This window comes from Triplophysa dalaica, chromosome 4 (genome assembly GCF_015846415.1).
Source record: "Triplophysa dalaica isolate WHDGS20190420 chromosome 4, ASM1584641v1, whole genome shotgun sequence".
NCBI classification, from domain to species: domain Eukaryota; kingdom Metazoa; phylum Chordata; class Actinopteri; order Cypriniformes; family Nemacheilidae; genus Triplophysa; species Triplophysa dalaica.
In genome coordinates this window covers 15,155,449-15,175,699 of record NC_079545.1, presented here as the reverse complement: position 1 = coordinate 15,175,699, position 20,251 = coordinate 15,155,449, and the positions used below count along the sequence as shown (strand labels likewise).

The window sequence follows — 20,251 nt, the reverse complement described above, 5'->3', positions numbered from 1 at the left end:
TCTTCTCTTTTTGTCTTTTCTTTTTTGTCTCTTTTCTTTTTATCTCTTTTTCATCTCTTTTCTTTTTGTCTCTTTTTGTGTCTTTTTGTCTCTTTTCGTCTCTTTTCGTCTCTCTTTTCGTCTTTTCTCTTTTTGTCTCTTCTCTTTTTATTTCTTTTCGTCTCTTTTCTTTTCTTTTCGTCTCTTTTCTTTTCGTCTCTTTTCTTTTCATCCCTTTTGGTCTCTTCTCTTTTCGTCTTGTCTCTTCTCGTCTCTTTTCTTTAGTCTCTTCTCTTTTGTCTCTTTTCTTTTTATCTCTTTTCTTTTCATCTCTTTTCGTCTCTTCTCTTTTCGTCTTGTCTCTTCTCGTCTCTTTTCTTTAGTCTCTTCTCTTTTTGTCTCTTTTCTTTTTATCTCTTTTCATCGTCTCTTCTCGTTTCGTCTTGTCTCTTCTCGTCTCTTTTCTTTAGTCTCTTCTCTTTTTGTCTCTTTTCTTTTTATCTCTTTTCTTTTCATCTCTTTTCGTCTCTTCTCTTTTCGTCTTGTCTCTTCTCGTCTCTTTTCTTTAGTCTCTTCTCTTTTTGTCTCTTTTCTTTTTATCTCTTTTCATCGTCTCTTCTCGTTTCGTTTCGTCTCTTTTCTTTTCATCTCTTTTCGTCTCTTCTCTTTTAGTCTTGTCTCTTCTCGTCTCTTTTCTTTAGTCTCTTCTCTTGTTGTCTCTTTTCTTTTTATCTCTTTTCATCGTCTGTTCTCGTTTCGTCTCTTTTCTTTTCATCTCTTTTGGTCTCTTCTCTTTTCGTCTTGTCTCTTCTCGTCTCTTTTCTTTAGTCTCTTCTCTTTTTGTATCTTTTCTTTTTATCTCTTTTCATCGTCTCTTCTCGTTTTGTCTCTTTTTTATCTCTTTTCTTGCCATCCCTTATCGTCTCTTTTTTTTTGCCTCGTCTCTTTTCGTCCTCTCCTCTAGCATCCCTTTCCTTACACTGTACATGTTTATTAAGGCTTTATTTTTCATTTTAACATGCACCACTGATACTGTATGTCCACAGGATCCAGCAGTAACCAGCCTAAGCAGGACTGGTCCATTCAGTGGCCCACTTCTGAGTCGGGTAAAGAGAACACCCCGGTGGGGCAAGCCGACCACAGTCAGTGGGTGCGTCTCCAGCTCTCCCAGAGTCCTAAACTGCACTCCCGCTATAGTCAACACTTGTGCCAGAGCCCTCAGGCGCTGGCGCCTCCCTTCTTCTCCCAGCATCCACAGTCCCAGACGGACCGGCTGACCGTAGACACTCACTACGGCCTCTTCCCCTCCCCTCTGGAAACCGGACATCACTCTCTTCCTCCCTCCCCCAGACAGAGGCACTTTGCTTACACACCTCCACGGACTCCCTTAGTAGTGAACACCATGACCCCTCCAGGGACGCCACAGGTCAGGCGCAGGAATAAACTGAAGGCCCCCGGAACACCACCGCCTGCCAACCGGAAGCTCATTCACCTTCTGCCGGGGTTCACTGCTCTGCACCGCAGTAAATCTCACGAGTTTCAACTTGGGAACAGAATAGATGACGCACAGACGCCCAAGTGAGTAACAGTACATTGTACACCCCAATATATCTCATGTTTAAAACGATGAAACTAACGTCTCACTAGACATGTAAAAGTAAAAATTTTCACAGCCAGTTTCTCTGGCACCATTTTGTTCTTTTGACCACAACCAACCTGATCTCACTTGAATTCGTAGCTATTTTACGAGGTGGCTAATTCTTATAAATTCGTACTTTGTGAATAATACAAAAACATATGATTACTAGATAAAGCAATACGGAAGCCCGCCCCTAAACCTGGTGTCACTGTCGCGAAAGCAAATCGTACTAAAATGTACAAATGAGGTTGCAGGAATTCAAATGAATTAGCCGAAATAAACCACCTCATAAAAAAGTTACTTTTTGTCTGCGAGATTGTGTTGACTCAACCATTCACATGCATAGCATTGTGGGCCATAGAAGGCAATGAAGGTATCTCATGAAGGCAGGAGCATTTGGACGTTACAAGGCGGCTCTCTAGATTTTGGAACACAGCCTGTGGTGTGTGTGTATGGATGATGGCTTCCTATCTTATGCCTGCTCCGATCAGTAAACTGGATTCAATGGCATTAGGTTATTATGCTGTGATATGATCCAGACCCCTCTTCATGTTCTTTTAATAAGGGCCTGGACTCCAGAATGCCAGCAAATGGGGAAATCCAATCAGGACAGAACTGTGCCTATACCTCCAGCAGACTTAATTTGGGACTTGCATTGTCCATTTGAGACCTTCTAGATTTATCCAAAGGGCAGTTTGTGATCAGGCTCTGATATGTTTAGTTTTAAGAAGGAGGTACCTTGCCATGACGCACATGTATTAAAAATATAGAAAATGTCTCTCAAGTAAATTTGACATGAATTCTGCAACATTTTGACAGGTTTGATCTTCAAGAACATATGGTGGACGGAAGGTGCAAAACAAAACAACAAATTGCAAAAGTATTACCAAATCTGAAAACCAAATCAAAATTACGAATCTGTAAACGCAAAATCTAAAAGCAAATTAACAAACCATACAACCAGGAAGTGTCTGAAATTGTTGTTGTGTTTTATGATTTTTATTTTATTTTCAGATTTGTAGATTCAAGAATTTTGATTTTGTTTTCAGATTTGTTATTGGTTTCGCAATTTGTCAATTTGTTTTGCACCTTACGGCCACTGTCATGCAGGTCTCTTGTTTGTTTCGAGTTGACTGGTATTGTTTTGGTTTGTGAAATATTAAGAGCTTAATACTGCTGGTGAAAGTAATAATTCAAATCACACACGAAAAAACACCACCAAAAAATAAATGAAATGAGTTGAATATGCCAAACAAAACCAAAACTCTCCAAAACGTCCCATAATTTACATATAAAAAACAGTGGTTGGAGACTTTTATTATGTCTGTGAGCATGCTTGTCTGTCAAAGCCACATTGTTGTCCTGCTATTGTTGAAGATGTAGCTTTTATTGAAAGACTTGGTAATGGTTTGTTTCATCAGAGTTTGCAGACGACTTCACCATAATTGTGCTAATACCTAATTTACATTTTTTTTACATGTTTGCTTAAGCTTAATGGGAAATGGCGTGTTTCCATTTCTTTTCTTTTTCAGTAAATGATGAGTTGGAGTTTCAGATATTTCATTAGTACAGCTGTTTGGCAAAATCATAAAATAATGGAACATTGTGGTGAACAGCAACTCTCAGTGAAATTAATAAGCCACACACCTAATTCATATCTGAATCACAACGGAATTAGACTTTCTATTGATTTGAGGCGACTTAATGAAATGCCTTTAGCTCGTAGTGTATGCAGCGTGTACCTGGACGTGGGAAATTATTATGATTATGAATGACAAAATTTCAATGAGACTGAAGCTTGGTGAGGCACGTTAACATTCTTGAGTAAATCGAATATTCGAGAAAAGCAAATAAGAACGTATTAAATACATGGGATTGACTATTGTGTGTCATTTTTACACTTTACAACAAGTTTGCATTTGTTAACATTAGTTCACATGAACAAAAAAGGACATTTTACAGCATTTAGCAATTTTAGTACATCTTCTACATTTATTAATATGTTCTGTTCTGAATTTGTTTACTAGGAATGTAACGATTCATCACCAGACGGTTGAAAATCGATTATAATATGACGATTCAAGTTAGCTGAGAGGTTAAATATATCGCAATATATGTTTTGAACAGCAGGGCCTGCTGTGTTTACTGCAGACTTGGTAAGCACCGATATTTTGTTTTTTTTTCTTAAAAAAAAAAAATCCAAATTAGTAAAAGCACAGACAAAGTCTTAGTGTGTTCATATTAAAAGTATTAAAAAAACTTCTGAATTATTATTTTTTATATGATTTATCATTTGTTTTTAAATTCTAATTTAGTTTTCTTATTTGACATTAAATATACTTTTATTGTACGAAGAAATTTGCAACATTTGAGAAATAATAAAAGGGCACTTGTTCATTTCTAATTGATCTCAACTCATTTTGTAAAAAAAATGATTGTGCATCGTGAGCTTAGTAAATTATTACATCTCTACTGTTTACTTTGCTTAATGCGCATTTAAAAACCATCAATAAATAAAAAAACTCATAAAGAGTGTAAAAAGATATCGCTCATTATTAGTTCATGTTAGCTACTCTTTTAACTAACAGTTTTTGAACACATTTGAGAATGTCTTTGGGGCACATGCAATTTGAAACTCATCTATAACATATTTTTTCTATCATTTACTCAACCTCATGTCATTCCAAACCTGTATGACCTTCTTTCTCCTGGAGAACAAACAAGAAGATATTTTAAAGAACGTTGGTAACCAAACAACATCAACCCCTAATGACTTCCTTTGTATGAACAAAAAACCACTAATATTTGTAAGATTTCAAACGACATGAGGGTGATGACAGAATTTTTATTTGACTTTGTCTGAGCTAAGTTTCAGTCCGGTTAGCATTGTGTTTGCATTTACAGACCCCAAGACCTGTTGCGTGGTCGTGTTGTGGAATGTTTTCGACGTTTGGCAAATGGTCCACATCTCGAAGAGAAGAATGGGCCGTGAACCTGCGCCCACCATGTTTCTCGCTCATAATTACAGACCTTTTGACAGCTCACATTAACCTGTGACCTCTCGCACACACTTCAGAATTCCTAATGAGAGATTTTTTAATGAGAGAGGGCAGAGGAATCCTCTCGCTATGCACGAGCGTGTCGAGCACGGCGTTCCTTCCACATTTTTGAAAAGAATCTTCATTACGGAGACCGTGAGAATGCGTCTGTTGTATTTCAGATGCTTCATAAGTGTCAACGTAAATGTCATCTCTCAGGGTGTCATATGAAATGCGTGGAGTTCCTTCTGTTTGCTGAGCGCTTGTGTTTTCATAACGCCGCTAGATATGTCGAGAGGAGTCTTGCGTGTGGAATGCTTGACAGCTGTTTTATCATATTTGGCTGGTTCGAAGGAGGAAGTGCTGGAACGGAAAAGCGAGAGATGATGAAATTAGCGCTGTTTGATTTGCATGTCATCCGATTCTGTAACTTTGGCTTTACGTGATTGGATCGTAACTGATTGGATTTTTTTCTAAAGCCTAAACTGTTTCATTTGTTTAGTGATTTTGCGATTTTTGATCTGCCGAAATTCAGCCCCTTCGAGTTTATTGTATCTCATTGGCTCATACCTGTGCACATACGTGCAACACTCAGCGGTCGTCATGTTCTCTCTGTCTTATCGAAAACACACTTCTGTCACCTCTTAAACTTTTTAGCATGAAGTGGATGGCTGATCATTTTGCGTATGCTCCCAGGTCACCTCTCTCTCGCTCTCATTCTCAACCCGAGTGCTTCTTCACTCTAGAGATGATTAGCAAGGATTATTTGCTATGCTAATGAGCGTCGACATGTCGGTCTCTCAGGCCTTGTGTGCTAGTCACCTAGCTGATGAGCTAGTCCACAGTTAGCAGTTTTTTTTCTGTAGCTTCCCAATGACACTCGTCACTTAAGATGACGTAGTCAACATTTAAATGTTAGTAGTGGCGCTGCTTTTAGTAACTTATTGTGCAACAACCCAGGTCTTGTCTGCTTTGTAGTTAACTATATCAGCATACCAATGGATGATAATTTTAATTTAATTTTCTGAAAATGTTACCAACAATATAATTTCTCTGTCTTATTACTGTTATTACTGCTGTGGTGTAGACTCCAATGTCCTTTTAAAGGGACAGTTCACCCAATAATAAAAATACATCCTCAATCAAGGCATCATTTATTCATTACCATATTGGTACAAAACCTGTAAGACTCTTTTATCTGTGGTACACAAAATAATATATTTTGTGAAAGGTTTCAGTGATTTTCTGTTCATACAGTGAATAGGGTTCAATGTTCTTCAAAAGTAATACAGGTCCGGAATGGTGAGAAAATGCAGACAGATTTATATTTTAAAGAGGCACCGTCCCTTTAAATTTATGCTTTAAATAAAAGTTTTTTTAGGTCAAGGTCTAACTGAAGGGGTTTGCACATACATTCTGAAATATTCGTATACGGCTTTTCATACTTGGCGCTCATTTGTACGGAATCTCTGAATGCTTGCTACATATGCGAAAAATGAATCGAACCCAGTCCAATTTTTTTTATTACGTACAAAAATATCAGAGGCAGTGTGTATATGTGATTGACACAAGGTGAGGTCGTATTTATTTTTTAACGTACTGTAATTTCAGACGCAAATTTCGGACTTAATGTGATATGGCCTTTGGACTAAAAGAGTTCAACAACTAAAACAACAACAAATGTGTCAAACTATGGTTTGTGTACTGTGTAGTGGTTTAATGTCATGGCGGTGTGTCATGATGTTATGTTATTTGATGCTGTCCTTATTTTATTGATTGTACATTGTGCACAATGATGTTTCATAAAAGGTGAAACATTAGATTCTTATAAACAAATTTGATTCTTACTATAAAAAACATTCTTTAGATTATAAAATGCTGAGAAAGAAATGATTCTTTAAAGAACCGTTGAATACAATTATTCAATTCTCCATGGCAGGGTCTTAACCAGCAGGATAAGAACGACCCGTGATGTAAGCAAACACTGATTGGCCGAACACAGCATCCTCCATCACTCTTTTGTTTGTCATTGTTCGACAGATTCCCTTAAATTCCGTCTCTGTCAACCGACTTATGTCATTAAATGGTTCCTTTTGGTGCGAATGCGATCAGCGAAACTTCGTACGCATACGACAGCCCTCTTTACTCGTTTCGTTACTTTGTTCCTGAACTTATCTGGTCGTAAAGCGTCAATTGTAAAGAATCTTTTGTCACACTTTTTTAAGATGATGAAGCACTACGGGTCCATTTTCTCAAACAGTGCTATATAAATACTGTAAATAAAACAAATACATTTTTGCAACTTTACGATGATAATTCTTGGTGTTAACTGGCCTTTACTCCCGAACAATGTTCCTGCATTGTATAGCTTTGACTTATCATGTTTTTAAAAAAGTGAACGTTAGCAAGTACGCCAAACTTTATGGATACTGAGAACTGAGAATGTTTATATTTATAAAAAATTGTCCATAAGAATGCATGTGTGCTTTAATTGTGTGTGTAAAAGAGTTCACTTGCGCTGTAGATTATGAGCTTATGTGTGCGTTTGAGGGGGAAACGCTGTCTTCATGGTAAATGTGAAGCGCTCGGAAGACTCCAACTGGTAAATACAGCGGAGAGGACAGGGAACGTTTGGCATACGGAGGAGGAGGTGCATGAATCACGCCTTGTAGCCTTTTTTTCTTTTCAAGCCATTCTGCTTTGGATTACTTGAAAAATTTGCATCCGCTGCAATGCTAGTCTCTGTGTTTGAACTGTTTAGCTGTGTTACCTTCACTTGCCCGTGCGTCTTCCACCACCTCTCTCACTCTTTTGTTTTGTTGCCGAAAACTTTAGAAAATGAGATGAGGAGCGTACCAGCGTTTGATCATCGTGGTGTAGTTCAGGGCTAATGCAGTGCTGAGATTCAATATAAAGGGTATAGAAATAAGAGGGTTGCCTCGGGCACACAGAAGTCATACAAACATAACATCAAACACATTGTTATGCAGCGGAATGCCAGTGCACATTTTGCATATGTGTATGTTATTATTGTAACTGCCATACATCTTTGTAAACCTCTCTATGTTTATGCAAACATCATTAATGGTGTAATAATTTATTCAAAATTAAAGATAGCGTGAGCATAGTTTTCAAGCATCACACAAAGTTTGCATTACACATAAAACATTGTTAGGTTTAAAATTGTAAAAATACTAGATAAGTTCTTCAAAGTGAATAAAATTTAAAGAAATGTGTGTGACCAAAAAGGTTCTTTGGAAAACCTTGCATCACTGTGAAGAACCTTTTGTGCCTTTGTTTTTAAGAGTGTAGGATATGTTTGTTGTTTTGTGTCTAGCTCTGAAACATTTGTATATGTTTTTGGTTGTTTACATTTAGATTTAGTCATTTAGCAGACGCTTTTATTAAAAGCGTCTTACAGATGAGGTAAACAATGGAAGCAATTGGAACAACATAAGGACAACAAAAAGCACATGTGCAGTAAAACTGGTCTCATATAGCTTACCACAGTATTCAAAGCTAAGTTTTTTTTTAAGGATAGAAAGTCTAGTAAAGAGATAGAAGTCAGAACTAATCGGTCAGGTGCTGATGGAAGAGATGTGTTTTCAGCCGATTCTTAAAGAGGGCTACAGAATCTGCGGATTTTATAGCAGCTGACAGATCATTGCACAAATGTGAAACAGATCCAGAGAAGGGGTCTGGCCGGTACATAAGGCTGTATTAGCGAGTGAAGGTATGGGGGTGCTGAAGCAGTGGTGGTCTTGTAGGCCAAGAGCAGAGCTTTGAATTTGATGCGAGCGACTATAGGGAGCCAATGTTAACTTGATGAAGAGTGGAGGGACGTGTGAGGTTTGGCTATGCAGGCTGGAAGTCCAGCCAGTTGCACATTGCAGTAGTCCAGTCTGGACAGAACATGAGTCTGGAATAGGACTTACGTAGCATGCTCGGACAGGAAAGGTCTAATTTTATTTATTATATAATGTTGTAGAGGATGAATCTGCAGGACCAGGTGGTGCTTGCAACATGATCCGTGAAGTTAAGCTGAATTGTGAAATATGTTTCACTTTTTGTGAAATATGTTTCCATATGCATAGGTTCCTTATTTTATGAGCAGTTTTGGGTTTCATGCCCCTTGTATGCAAACAGAGCTCATAAACCACTCAACACGACCTGACACTTTCCGAGTAAAGGTAAAACATCCCATTCCTTTTGTGATTGGTATCACACACCTGCACCAAGTGATCAAACCTGATTTTTTATCAGCATATTTTGGGTAATTCTCTACATTCTACATTCCATACGTTTTTAAACCATATCTCTCAACCCCATGGGCTGGGACTTACTGGTGCCTCAAGATGACATACTATGACTTGAAATTAAACAAAACTAACCTAAATCAACTGAAAATCGGTTATTTTCATAAACATGCATCCTTAAAGTTATTCCAAGCTCTGGAATATTTTATTGGATAAAAATTGTCAATTGTGGATATAAACATTGTGGTGGACGATTGGGGGCCTGAATGACTTTCTTCTTCTGCAGAGCACAAAAGAAGATATTGCATTGGTTTTGTTTTCATACAATAAAAGCGAATGGGGTCCAGTGCTGTTCTCTTACCAACTCCTTCAAAATATTGTTTTGCGGAAGAAAGAAAGTCATAAAGGTTTCAAATGACAACAGAGTTAGTAAATGATGACAGAATTTTCATTTCTGGATGAACCATCCACTGATTTGGAACATACGACAATTAAGCATTTTTTATCAAGATTTTTTAATTGGTTCGAATTTCTTATTTTCAGTGATGATTTGATAACACTTTACAACAATGTCTCATTCATGTCTCACGCATGTGAACAATATTTTAACAGCATTTTTTATTCTTTGTTAATGTTACAGTAGGTATTCATGTCAGTTCATTTGGCATTAGCTAATGTTAACAGATGTGTAAGTGTATGTTGAAATGAACATGTTTTGACATTAATAGATGCTGAAGAAGTGAAAATACTTATTTTTATGCAATCAATATTTTTTCATTTTTTGTTTCGTTTTTGCGTTTATAAATGGTTTTAATATATACTCAATAGAGATCTGCTACTGTATTGGGCAGGTGGGATTTCTCTTTAATTTAATTTTCCCTCTGTGTGTGAGCGTGATCTCTGTTGAATTGAATTTCTCTGTATGTGTGTGCACATACATATGTCGGTCTGTAAACGTTCCATTGTGTGTTTTAGGACTGTGTTTCAGTGATTGTGGTGTTGAGAAAAGCTCATCAATGTTAATGGGAGTCCTGTATCTCTCTGCCATTAGTGAGCGGTCGGGTTAAAGACACATACCCAGCGGTGTGGCCGCTGGCCTCTCCTCGGTCTGGCCTTCGTAATGAGCCTCTCTCCCCGCCACCCGGATTGGAATCATGATTATGAATTTAAATGAGTGTTTAAGAGCGCTCGGGCCTCCGTCACGTCCTTCCGCATCATTGATTTATCACACTCGTGTCCTGCTAAAAGGGAGTCGAGCTGTCAGACCCAAACCATCCGGGAGACCCTGAACGAGTATCTGCAGACCATCCGTGTCACTTTCAGTGCGCCTTTATCATGGTAAGATGCATGCGCTGTCGTGTGACAGAGGTTTGACTTATTAGTTCCATCACAGTGTTAATTGTTGCTTATTTAAAGAGCCATGGACTAATTTATATAGTTTAGGGAATGAAACGCCTCTTTATGTTATATTGCTTTTTTACACATTATTACCATAAGAATCAGGTGTGTCCACTTAGAAGAATATACAGTGGTTACCATCGTTTCTGTTTTCACAATTAAAATGCAATTTTTTTAAATGACAGTGGAGAATGTGTTTTAGATTTCCTGGTTACAATGGGAGCGTTCAAGTTCAAGTTCACGTTTATTTATAGAGCATATACAAAAACAACGGACGTTGTGCCAAAGTTCTGTACAATGTATAAACATAATTTACAGTATACAAATATTTTTAAATAAACTAGAACTCATACAAACAAATATTAAAATGAACACGATAAAACATAACAACAATACAACCCCAACATTCTCAAGCAATACCATGAGCAATAAGTGAGTCTTCAACCTGGATCGAGGAACAGAAAGGAGCCATTGGTTTCCACAGTGGAGAGATCTTGGTACAGAGTATGGTTCAAGGAGGTCGACAATATACCGGGGAGCTAACCCATGTCGAGACTTAAAAACAAACAACAAAACCTTAAAATCCATTGTGTGAATCACTATTTGTAAGTCCTTCTTCAAGGGAAAATGTTTTTATTTGGCGATGGACCGGAGATAAAAGAACAGCAACGGAATAGATCTGTTTATCGAATAATAAATTAGCAACATAGACAACACCTAAGTTCTTGACCCTGTTTTGTAGTGTTAAAGACAAGGAGCCTAGTTGGTTACAGATCTCAGCAACACACAAAGAAGATCCAAAAGCAATGACCTCTGTTTTGTCATCGTTTAGCATTAAAAAGTTTTAGGACCGCCAAATTATAACTTCCCCCAGACAGGAAATAAGATTTAAAATCGAGTGTCCTTTACTAGACTTGACAGGGAGATAAAATTGTATGTCGTCAGCATAACAATGATAAGATACATCATGATTCTGAAAGATAGATCCAAGAGGAAGCATGTATAATGAAAAAAACAGTGGACTCAAGATGGAACCTTGTGGGACACCACATGTGATCACTGTTGTGGATGAATTGTGTTTTGGTCATTTTTACTGAGAATATTCGTCCCTTAAGATATGAAGAAAACCATTTTAATGCAACCCCGTGAATGCAGACCACTTTCTCTAGACGATTTAATAGGATAGTATGATCTATCGTGTCAAATGCTACACTGAGATCCAAAAGAACTAAGATAGTCCCATCACCAGAATCCAGGCAGCACAGAATGTAATTTGTTACTTTTAGTAATGCAGCCTCGGTGCTATGTAAGGATCTAAATCCTTATTGAAAAATTTCCAGCATGTTGCCAGTAGAAGGTGACCATCTTTTTAAGCTTAAAAAACACAAAACCATTAAAAAAACAACCCATTGGAGCTAGTGTACTATGTTTCAAGCGTTTTGAAGGTACAAATGAGTCTATTGAAGAACATATATAGAAACCTATTTTAAACTTTGGTAAAATATTGTTTTGTTCGCTCAAACGACACAGAATATACCACACAACACTTTAAAAAAAAAATCTACTACCATTTTAACCATACATTGCAACTTTACATTTTTCTGTAGTATAAGAAAAAAGTATAAGAAAAAAATAATGCCATAGGCCGTTTGAATGACAAGAGAAGGATTAAACTAACCAGGGTTTTTAATAACTTCAAGTTACTGTGTATATAGTATTTTAAGTTATATTACGTTTTTTAATGTTCACAGAATTGCCAGATTTGTGCTAAATGATGTTGGGTGTTTGCTATCATGTCCCCAAGGATTTTTATAAGCAGAGATGCTCTATATAGGTAGATGGAATGGTCTGTAATACTTACCATAGGAGAAACCGTAACTGCTAACATGGATCACCCTCAACCAATCATATAAGGGCAGTGGCGTCATTGGCTGGAGTTCACAGTTTTATGGCAATCGGTTTCACATGGATTTGTTTGTTCATATAGTAAATACATATTACACAAGAAAAGAGATTTTGTTGGTATACCGATATCGTTTAAAGTAGACCACATGACGGCATTTGTAAATGTAATTAATTTGTTGAAATCTGGAAGTCATAGAAACCATATCTTTTTATTTATTTATTTTACCTTAGTCTTTAAATTGCATTGTCATTAAATTTCTAATGTATTTCTTGTTTTTTTTATTTGTATTCAACAACAAATATACAATATCATATTTTACATTACTCACGTCTTTATTTTCCATAAAACTGCATCAGTGTCATATGCATACAGTACATGCAGTTTTAGTTATTACAATTCAAGGGTTCTTATAACGGCTAAAACCTGAAATCCACCATTCAATTTTACTATAAAATTCTGTGATAATGGCTTAAGTGAGTCCTGCCTGTAGCAACATTCGCTACTCTGCCTTCTCTTTAAAAAGTTCATTTTTTATCATAGTAAAATCTACATATTGTTCCCAACAAAAGTAGTTCCCTTTCTGTCGGTCTCTCGACGTTGTGTCGAGAGGCAAACCCCATCTGTCGTTCTCGTCACAACGTCTCGTTCCCTCCATCAGGGAACTGAGGTTACATACGTAACCAAGAAGTTTTTGGTGTAAAACATGTTGAACATTAATGGACAGGCTGTCCATTTCCTAAACGAATAGCTGTTTCCTCACAAAAGCGATTTATTTGGGTAAAGGTGAAGCTTCTCTTCCATTGACATCCATTCAAAAGAAACGGCCTCTGGTCTCCTGCGTACTGGCGTTGGCATTAGCCGCTATACGTTTTTGGCTAAAGGCTTTGTCGGAAGTCATTAGCACATTGCTATAAGGTTGCTAGGGTGTTGCTAGGTTGATGATTGAGCTAGTAAGCAGGTTAAAACCATAAACCTTAGGCAAATCTTGATTTAAACACAACATTAGAGTTTTATTTAATATTTGCTGAATTACCAACCTATGTCATTTATATTTTCACACATATTGTTTCATAAGCACAACACACAATCGCAGGTGAACAGATCCTCGCAGACACGTACACACTTTGTTTGGTGTAATGTTTAGCGACGGAGCTCTTATCTTGAAAATAGAACCTTGTTAAGTGGAGAAATGATAGTGGCCCCCTGCTCCTCTCCTTCACCTCTGTGCCACGTTCTTCCCGTCGTTCCGACGAGCACAGCTGCAAATAATGAACGTTGTTTAATGGAGACTAAGTATACCTGTTCCTTCCTATTAGCGGTAGGCTTGCTGAGGGAGAGACCACATCAAACATTACTATATTCATCTAGTGTCACATAAGGACAACTGTTACATTACACATAAAATCAACACATTTATAACACGAAACATAAAGGCAGAAATAAAATTGCGAATAATGTTGTTTTTAAATGTGGTATTTAGTGGTAGGTTTACCTGGTTTATCTTATATCTGGTATAGCAACTCTGGGGTATTTTACCGTTAAATGCCTCAAATGAAACATCTTGAGTGTCTCCTGCTGACTCAGTCGTTTGTTGATGGAATGTTTTGTATTCATTTCTTTCAGGTATGTCAAGCTTTTTTTTTAACCCAAAACCAACCATCAGCCCCCACACACGTACACACAGCCCTTGCCTATCATCTGCTGTCAGTGTTTGTCACATCCACACACTTTTGCCTTCTGTACTGGAATACTTACATGTCATCATCTTCAGTAACAAAGCCACACACAGAACGACATACACATCATTTCCAAAATCTTTGACAGCTTTACAAAAACAACACCATTACAGTGGCTTCCTCGCTTACCTTACATGGATTTCACCATGTTGTTTCTCCGGTAGACCTAAAAACGGACAAACTGCTCTATAATGCGTGTTTCATCAGTAAGTTATCTCCTTCGCAAAGAAGCGGAAATGTGATGACATCTTTGTCCTGTGATAGCCGCTGTAGTTCTTCAAAAGGGAAGGGAGAGGAATGGACTGAGCCGTTGGTTGAAATTCACAACCTCATCATTAAAATCTCAACTTTGTTCCTTTAATGGAGAATTGCAATAATTCAGTAGTAAAATAAGTCATTAACGTTTTTGTGAATATTTCACTTGTTTATGATGATTAATGATAATTTAGTTCCACCACCAAAGAATGCAAATGACATTATAACACAATTCATTAAAATGGAAGGAAGGAGTCGGGAACCGGCAAACATTTAAACATTTAATAAAGTAATAACAGCCGGCGGCCCCTCACGGACGACCGCCGGCGAACAAAACATAAATACAAAACACAAGAACATAAATATAAACTTAACATAAGTTCGGGCCCGGTCCTCTCTCTTCGACGGTCCGGTCGCTCGTTCCTTTTATATGCTCCCATCTCCTACGTGATTCGAGGCTGGTGTGCGCACAGCTGGCGCTAATTCACAATTACTCACCGGACTCGAACCACGGTCTCGCCCCGCCTACTCTACTACAGACATTATTTCTGGTAAACATCCCATCTGGATTTGATTTAAAAATGAATCACTCATAAAGATGATCTTTCACATTTATTGATTACTTAAAAATGTCAAATTTAATATATGCTTTAAAACAAACACATTGTTTTGTTCGAACAGTCATTTCAGACCATGCGCAATGTTTTTTTGCAGATTTCAGACAATGCCAGGCTTCTTGCAGAATTCTCTTTTTCTTTCTTGTTCTCTTGTTACACGCTCATACACCCCGCCATCCAGATTAACAGTGGTGGATCCGCAAAGTTCAATTAGATTTATTTGTATAACACTTTTCACAATACATATTATTCATATTGAATACATATTATTCATATTATTTATAAAGCAGCTTTATAAAAATGGTGCCATACAAATCCTGAAGTTCGCATGTCAACGGTTACAGTGAAAAGAAGGGATGTTTAAATATGGTTAAGAGAGGAAACCTTGAACCTTGAAAATAACTTTTAAACAGCATCATATTAAGGATACAAGGATGTGTACCTATGAACACCTATAATGTTAATGCAAATACACACAATCCAGCCACACAGTATTAAATATTATTTTGACTAATTTACAAGAATAAAACAAATATTTTTTATGTCATGTTGTTTTATTTAGATTATAAATTGTATTATTTTAACAGAAAGAAATTCAAGTTTCCGACCTGTGTTTTCTTACCTTATATTCGCTTTCTAGTTAAAGGTCCAGTGTGTAATTTTTGGAGGATCTATTTGACAGAAATGCAATATATTATACATAACTATGTCTTCAGAGGTGTATAAAGAGCTAACACAATGAAGCGTTCTGTTTTTATTACCTTAGAATGAGATATTTCTATCTGCATACACCGCGCTGGTCCCCTTGCATATAATTCGCCATGTTCTGTCAGTCATCGTAGTGTTTCGAACGGGAGGGGTGGAGTGAGCGGTTGGTTGCTATTCTCAACCTTGTTGCTAGATTTTACTGACAGGACCTTTAAAGCTTAGAATATATTCTCTTTCATAAGTAGGGTTGGGTATCAAGAACCGATTCCATTTTAGAACCGGCTTCCAAATTTCAAAGAAGTGGGGATTCGATAGGACGTGCACATTTTGGTTCTGTTTATCGATTCACGATTTTACAGATGTATCGGTCTGCCACGACCTGCGACAAGGACCTTATCTCATTATGCACATGCGCAGTTCATTACCATCAGGACTATGGTGCATCTTTAATCTGATGCACCGTGTTAAGTCTCAGCCTCCAGTCCTCCTGCTACAACGCACCAGAGCTATTAGCAGCGTCTCACACCAGGGTACAAAATACAGATAGAGATGAAAAGGCAATCAGTTTTGTTTGAGTTACTTAATTTTTTTAAATAGTGATCACAATTAAATACATTCGGGAAGCTACAGGACAACATGTTCTAGTTTATTTTAAATTATATTAATTTGAATGATTATGTCATGAATATCAGGTGGAGACATGGCGTGGGAACCCAATTGCAGGCAGACACAGACGGTAGATGTAAAATAGACTTTTATTTAACAAATAACAAGACTAAACAAACAGGCAAAACAAAAAAAACACAAGGGGGAAAACAGGACAGGATAAAAATATAAACTTTAACAAGGTAAAGAACACTGACTAACTAGACTATAAAACAAACACTTGAAACAAACACTAAACTATCACTTACTATAAGGGAGGAAACAGGAACAAGGTGACAAGCAGGGAGCACAGCTACATGAACAGGTATAGATACAAGGTACAAGAACAAGAACAATGCACGAGCACAAGACAAAGAACACGAGGGTGTTTTAAAGGGAACAAACACAGGATCATAACGAGGAACAGGTGCTGGGGATTAGCACTGAGGAGAGGCTGACGAGGAACGAGATGTAGGGAACAATCACGAGACATGAGAAAGAATCATTCAATCTCACATAAAACCATAGGTTATGCCATGACTCCACTCAAATAACACGAATAAACATGACATGATAGTGGAATCATGACATAAAGCCCACCCCCCAAATGAACACCTCCAGGTGTTCATCAAGGGGTAACTAACAAGACAAGACTGACTGGGAAACAGACAAAAACCAGACAGACAAGGTGAGCATGACAAGAGGCATACATGACAAAATCACAATTGGGTTGGAGTGGGATAATAAAAATAACAAACAAGGGAGGGGGGGTGGGGGCAAACAAGGAAACGTTGGGGGAAGTCCAGAAGGGGTAGGGCTGGGTGGGGAAGTTCCAGCCCTTGGGGACGCGCCAGGGTGCGGAGCCCCAGTAGGCTTGACAGGGGAAGTCCTGGGGGGAACTGTTCTTGTCCCCGGCAGGACTGCAGGGCTGCACCCCGGCTGGAGTGCCGGTCAGGACAAGTGCCGGACGGCCGGCTGGAATGCCGGGCAGGACATCGGCTGGAATGCCGGGCTGGACATCGGCTGGAATGCCGGGCTGGACATCGGCTGGAATGCCAGGCTGGACATCGGCTGGAACATCGGCTGGGCAGCGCTCTGTGCCGGTTGCTGGACCGGGCTTGGTGCCGGTTGCTGGACCGGGCTTGGTGCCGGCGGCTGGGCAGCGCTCTTAGACGGCGGCTGGGCAGCACTCTTAGACGGCGGCTGGGGTTATATGGGGTTAGACACCTCGGGACCTCCGGACTCGGGACCTCCGGAACTGTTGCCGCTTGCTGCACTGACCTGCAAGACAGCAACTTCGGCCTGGAACGTCCTCCACATGCCCTTCTCCTCCCTCTATGGTCGGTCTGGACCACGACTGCTTCAGCCGGGCCAGAGGAGGATCGAGGGAGTACTGGGAGGGAGGTTTCCAGCGACGTCCCCCCCGAGTCTCTAGCCACCCACTTATCTCGGACTCCAACAGAAGGACCGGCAGCCGTGGAGCTCGAGCCAGAGGGTACTGAGCCCCCCCGGGCAGCGGCGGCCAGGACGAGATCCTCCGCGGCGCTCGACCGTGGGGTGAAAGTCTCATCTGGAACCTCACCCCCAGGATCGCTCCGGTTGATCACGTACCTGACGATGTCCCCAAACCCCAGGGGAGCCAGCAGCCTCAACTCCGACGGTGTCAGGCGCCGAGTGAGGCAGCAGTTGAAGATTGTCTTTAACTCCGCCTCACCAAACTTGGTCAACTCCACCACAGCCGAGAATGCCCTGGCGAACTCCTGGTCACCGTAAGTCCCCTTGCGGAATCCAAGCAGCAAGTGGGCCTGGCGAGACCGCAAGGACGACGTCGTACCGTCTATGCTGCCTACTGGGTTTGTTTGTGGCTTGCGCATTCTGTCATGAATCTCAAGTGCTTTAAACAGATATCAGACGTTTTCTCAAATGCACAAAACTACAATCAAAACATTTGGTTTCACAAAAACATTGTAAAATGAAACCGTTATAAGTATAAAATGTAATGAAGATGTTTTTATAGAAAGAATGAACGAACAAATGGATTAATGCATGAAGGAATATATTAGAGCAGGGGTTCTCAAACGATTTCGTTGTAAGACCCCCTTTGCGTATATGCATTGTTATGCGGCCCCCAATTAAAGACTTGTTATCTATAATTCTATATAACTTTGAATTTTAATTAAACCAAAAACATATTAAGTTATACAATGCTGGAACATCAATTCAATTTGGGTTGGTGGTCTTTTTTCTGATGTTTGAAAGTCATATAGATCTGTGATTTCCAGGTGAACTATTCTTTTAATGACAGTATGGTAATCTCAAGAAGGTATTTTCTTTGCCTCAATATCTCTCTTTCTCATACACATAGAGACGTCTTTTCCACGCAATGAGAATCACTGCCGGCACACACACCCACACGCACATAGAAAATGAACGCATCTAATTGGATTTGAATGGTTTAATGTGTTTTTTTTTATTGCTGACAGAGCCCTCGGAGTGAGAAGCTGATAACCTGTGTTCTGTTTATTCATTGTGTGCATTCAGAAATCTCTCATAGTGCGACTCTGTTTTAGGAACAGCATAGCTGACGGCTTTAGCTAACTGGTGTCTAAATACGCTTCTTGGCGACATAAGCTTCTCTTCAGGCAGCATAATTTATTAGCAGTTCGAGACCGTGTGTGTGTGTTTTACTGATTAAGCCTTAAAATGTGTGTTTGTATGTTTGCGTCCAGAAGTTAGCAAAATCGAACAATACCCTCGGGTAACAATCATCCTTTTTTAATTCTGACCAGGAGTGTAGAATTGTGAAAGTATGCACGTGTGCAAGACATGCCATGACTGTGTTTCCTTAAAAAAACATAACATTTCCAATTCATGCTGTACAGTTAGTAACTAAACTTACGCTATATTTTGTTGTCAAAAGAACAGCAATATCAAACCTGTGCCATCATCACCAGCCAGGGTTTCCGTGAGTCCTTAAAAAGTCATAAAATGTAAAATAAACACATGTGATTTGTGGAAAAATTTGTTGAATTATGCCGTGCTAAAACTAAACCACAACTCATGCAAACTGTGCTTATAGAAGTAACTATGTTTTTCTGTTTATGTTTGTTTCATGTAATAGTGATAAGATTGGTAACGCGTTACATATATATATATATATAATATTAGTATTTTTGTATTAATGATGCCTTGTAATGCACCTTATAATGCATTGTAATGTCTCATGAATAGGCTAATTGTAACTACAGTTAATACATTATAACACTTATCAAATCATTGTTACGAGTACGTATGGAATCCTCCCTGTTCTTTCTAAAACATTGTATGTCTAAATTTGCTGTTTTTCAGGAAATGGATATTTATTTATAATGTTTATTTTACCAAGGTCCAGAGTTTGGCACGCAAGTGTTTGTTTTGAGAACATTGTGATCTGGGAGATTTATTTGTTGTTCTTCTGTTTCTCCTTGTAGAGCAAAAAAGAAGACCAAGCCCTTAAACCTGAAGATCCACAGCAGCGTGGCGGGAAGCTGCGAGAATTTGCCCACCCAACGCTCTCCACTCCACTCTGATCATTCTCTGCGCTCCTTCTTTTTCCCCAATTTCGTCCCTTCGACGCCCCCCGTGCACTCGGACACCCCCTCAGCAAGTGAGTAACAAACTCCACACATAAAAGGGATAGTCTATCCAAAAATAAAAATCCTGCCATAATGTCACCCTCATGTCATTCGAAACATGCATTTGACTCTTTCTTCTGTAGAACACAAAAATAATATATTTTGAGAAATGTCTCCGTGGTTTTGTTTCTATTCAATTGAAAGTCAATGGGGTGCAGTGCTGTTCGGTTACCAACATTCTTCAAAGTATCTTCTTTGTGTTCTGCAGAAGAAAGAAGTGAAATCAGATGAGGATGAAAAATTCAAAATTGGGTGCCTTTAACAGACATGTACCTGTTTAAAGACACTGAATGAGTTTGTAGTTTGGTCAACATCATTTGGCAGTGTTGACAGTTGTCTGGTGATGACGCACTTCAGGCTATTACATCTATTTTTTGTCTCTCGTCACAATGTTGACTTT

General features: G+C 38.8%; 1 protein-coding gene across 1 annotated transcript in view; it reads left to right on the top strand.

Annotated features, from left to right (window-relative positions):
• Positions 1-20,251, top strand: part of ksr2 (kinase suppressor of ras 2) — a 75,286-nt gene that overhangs the window by 22,621 nt on the left and 32,414 nt on the right. The window contains exons 5-6 of the mRNA XM_056745396.1: positions 1,026-1,557; positions 19,648-19,823. Coding sequence (XP_056601374.1) covers positions 1,026-1,557; positions 19,648-19,823 — 708 coding nt within the window. The remainder of the gene's footprint in view (positions 1-1,025; positions 1,558-19,647; positions 19,824-20,251) is intronic.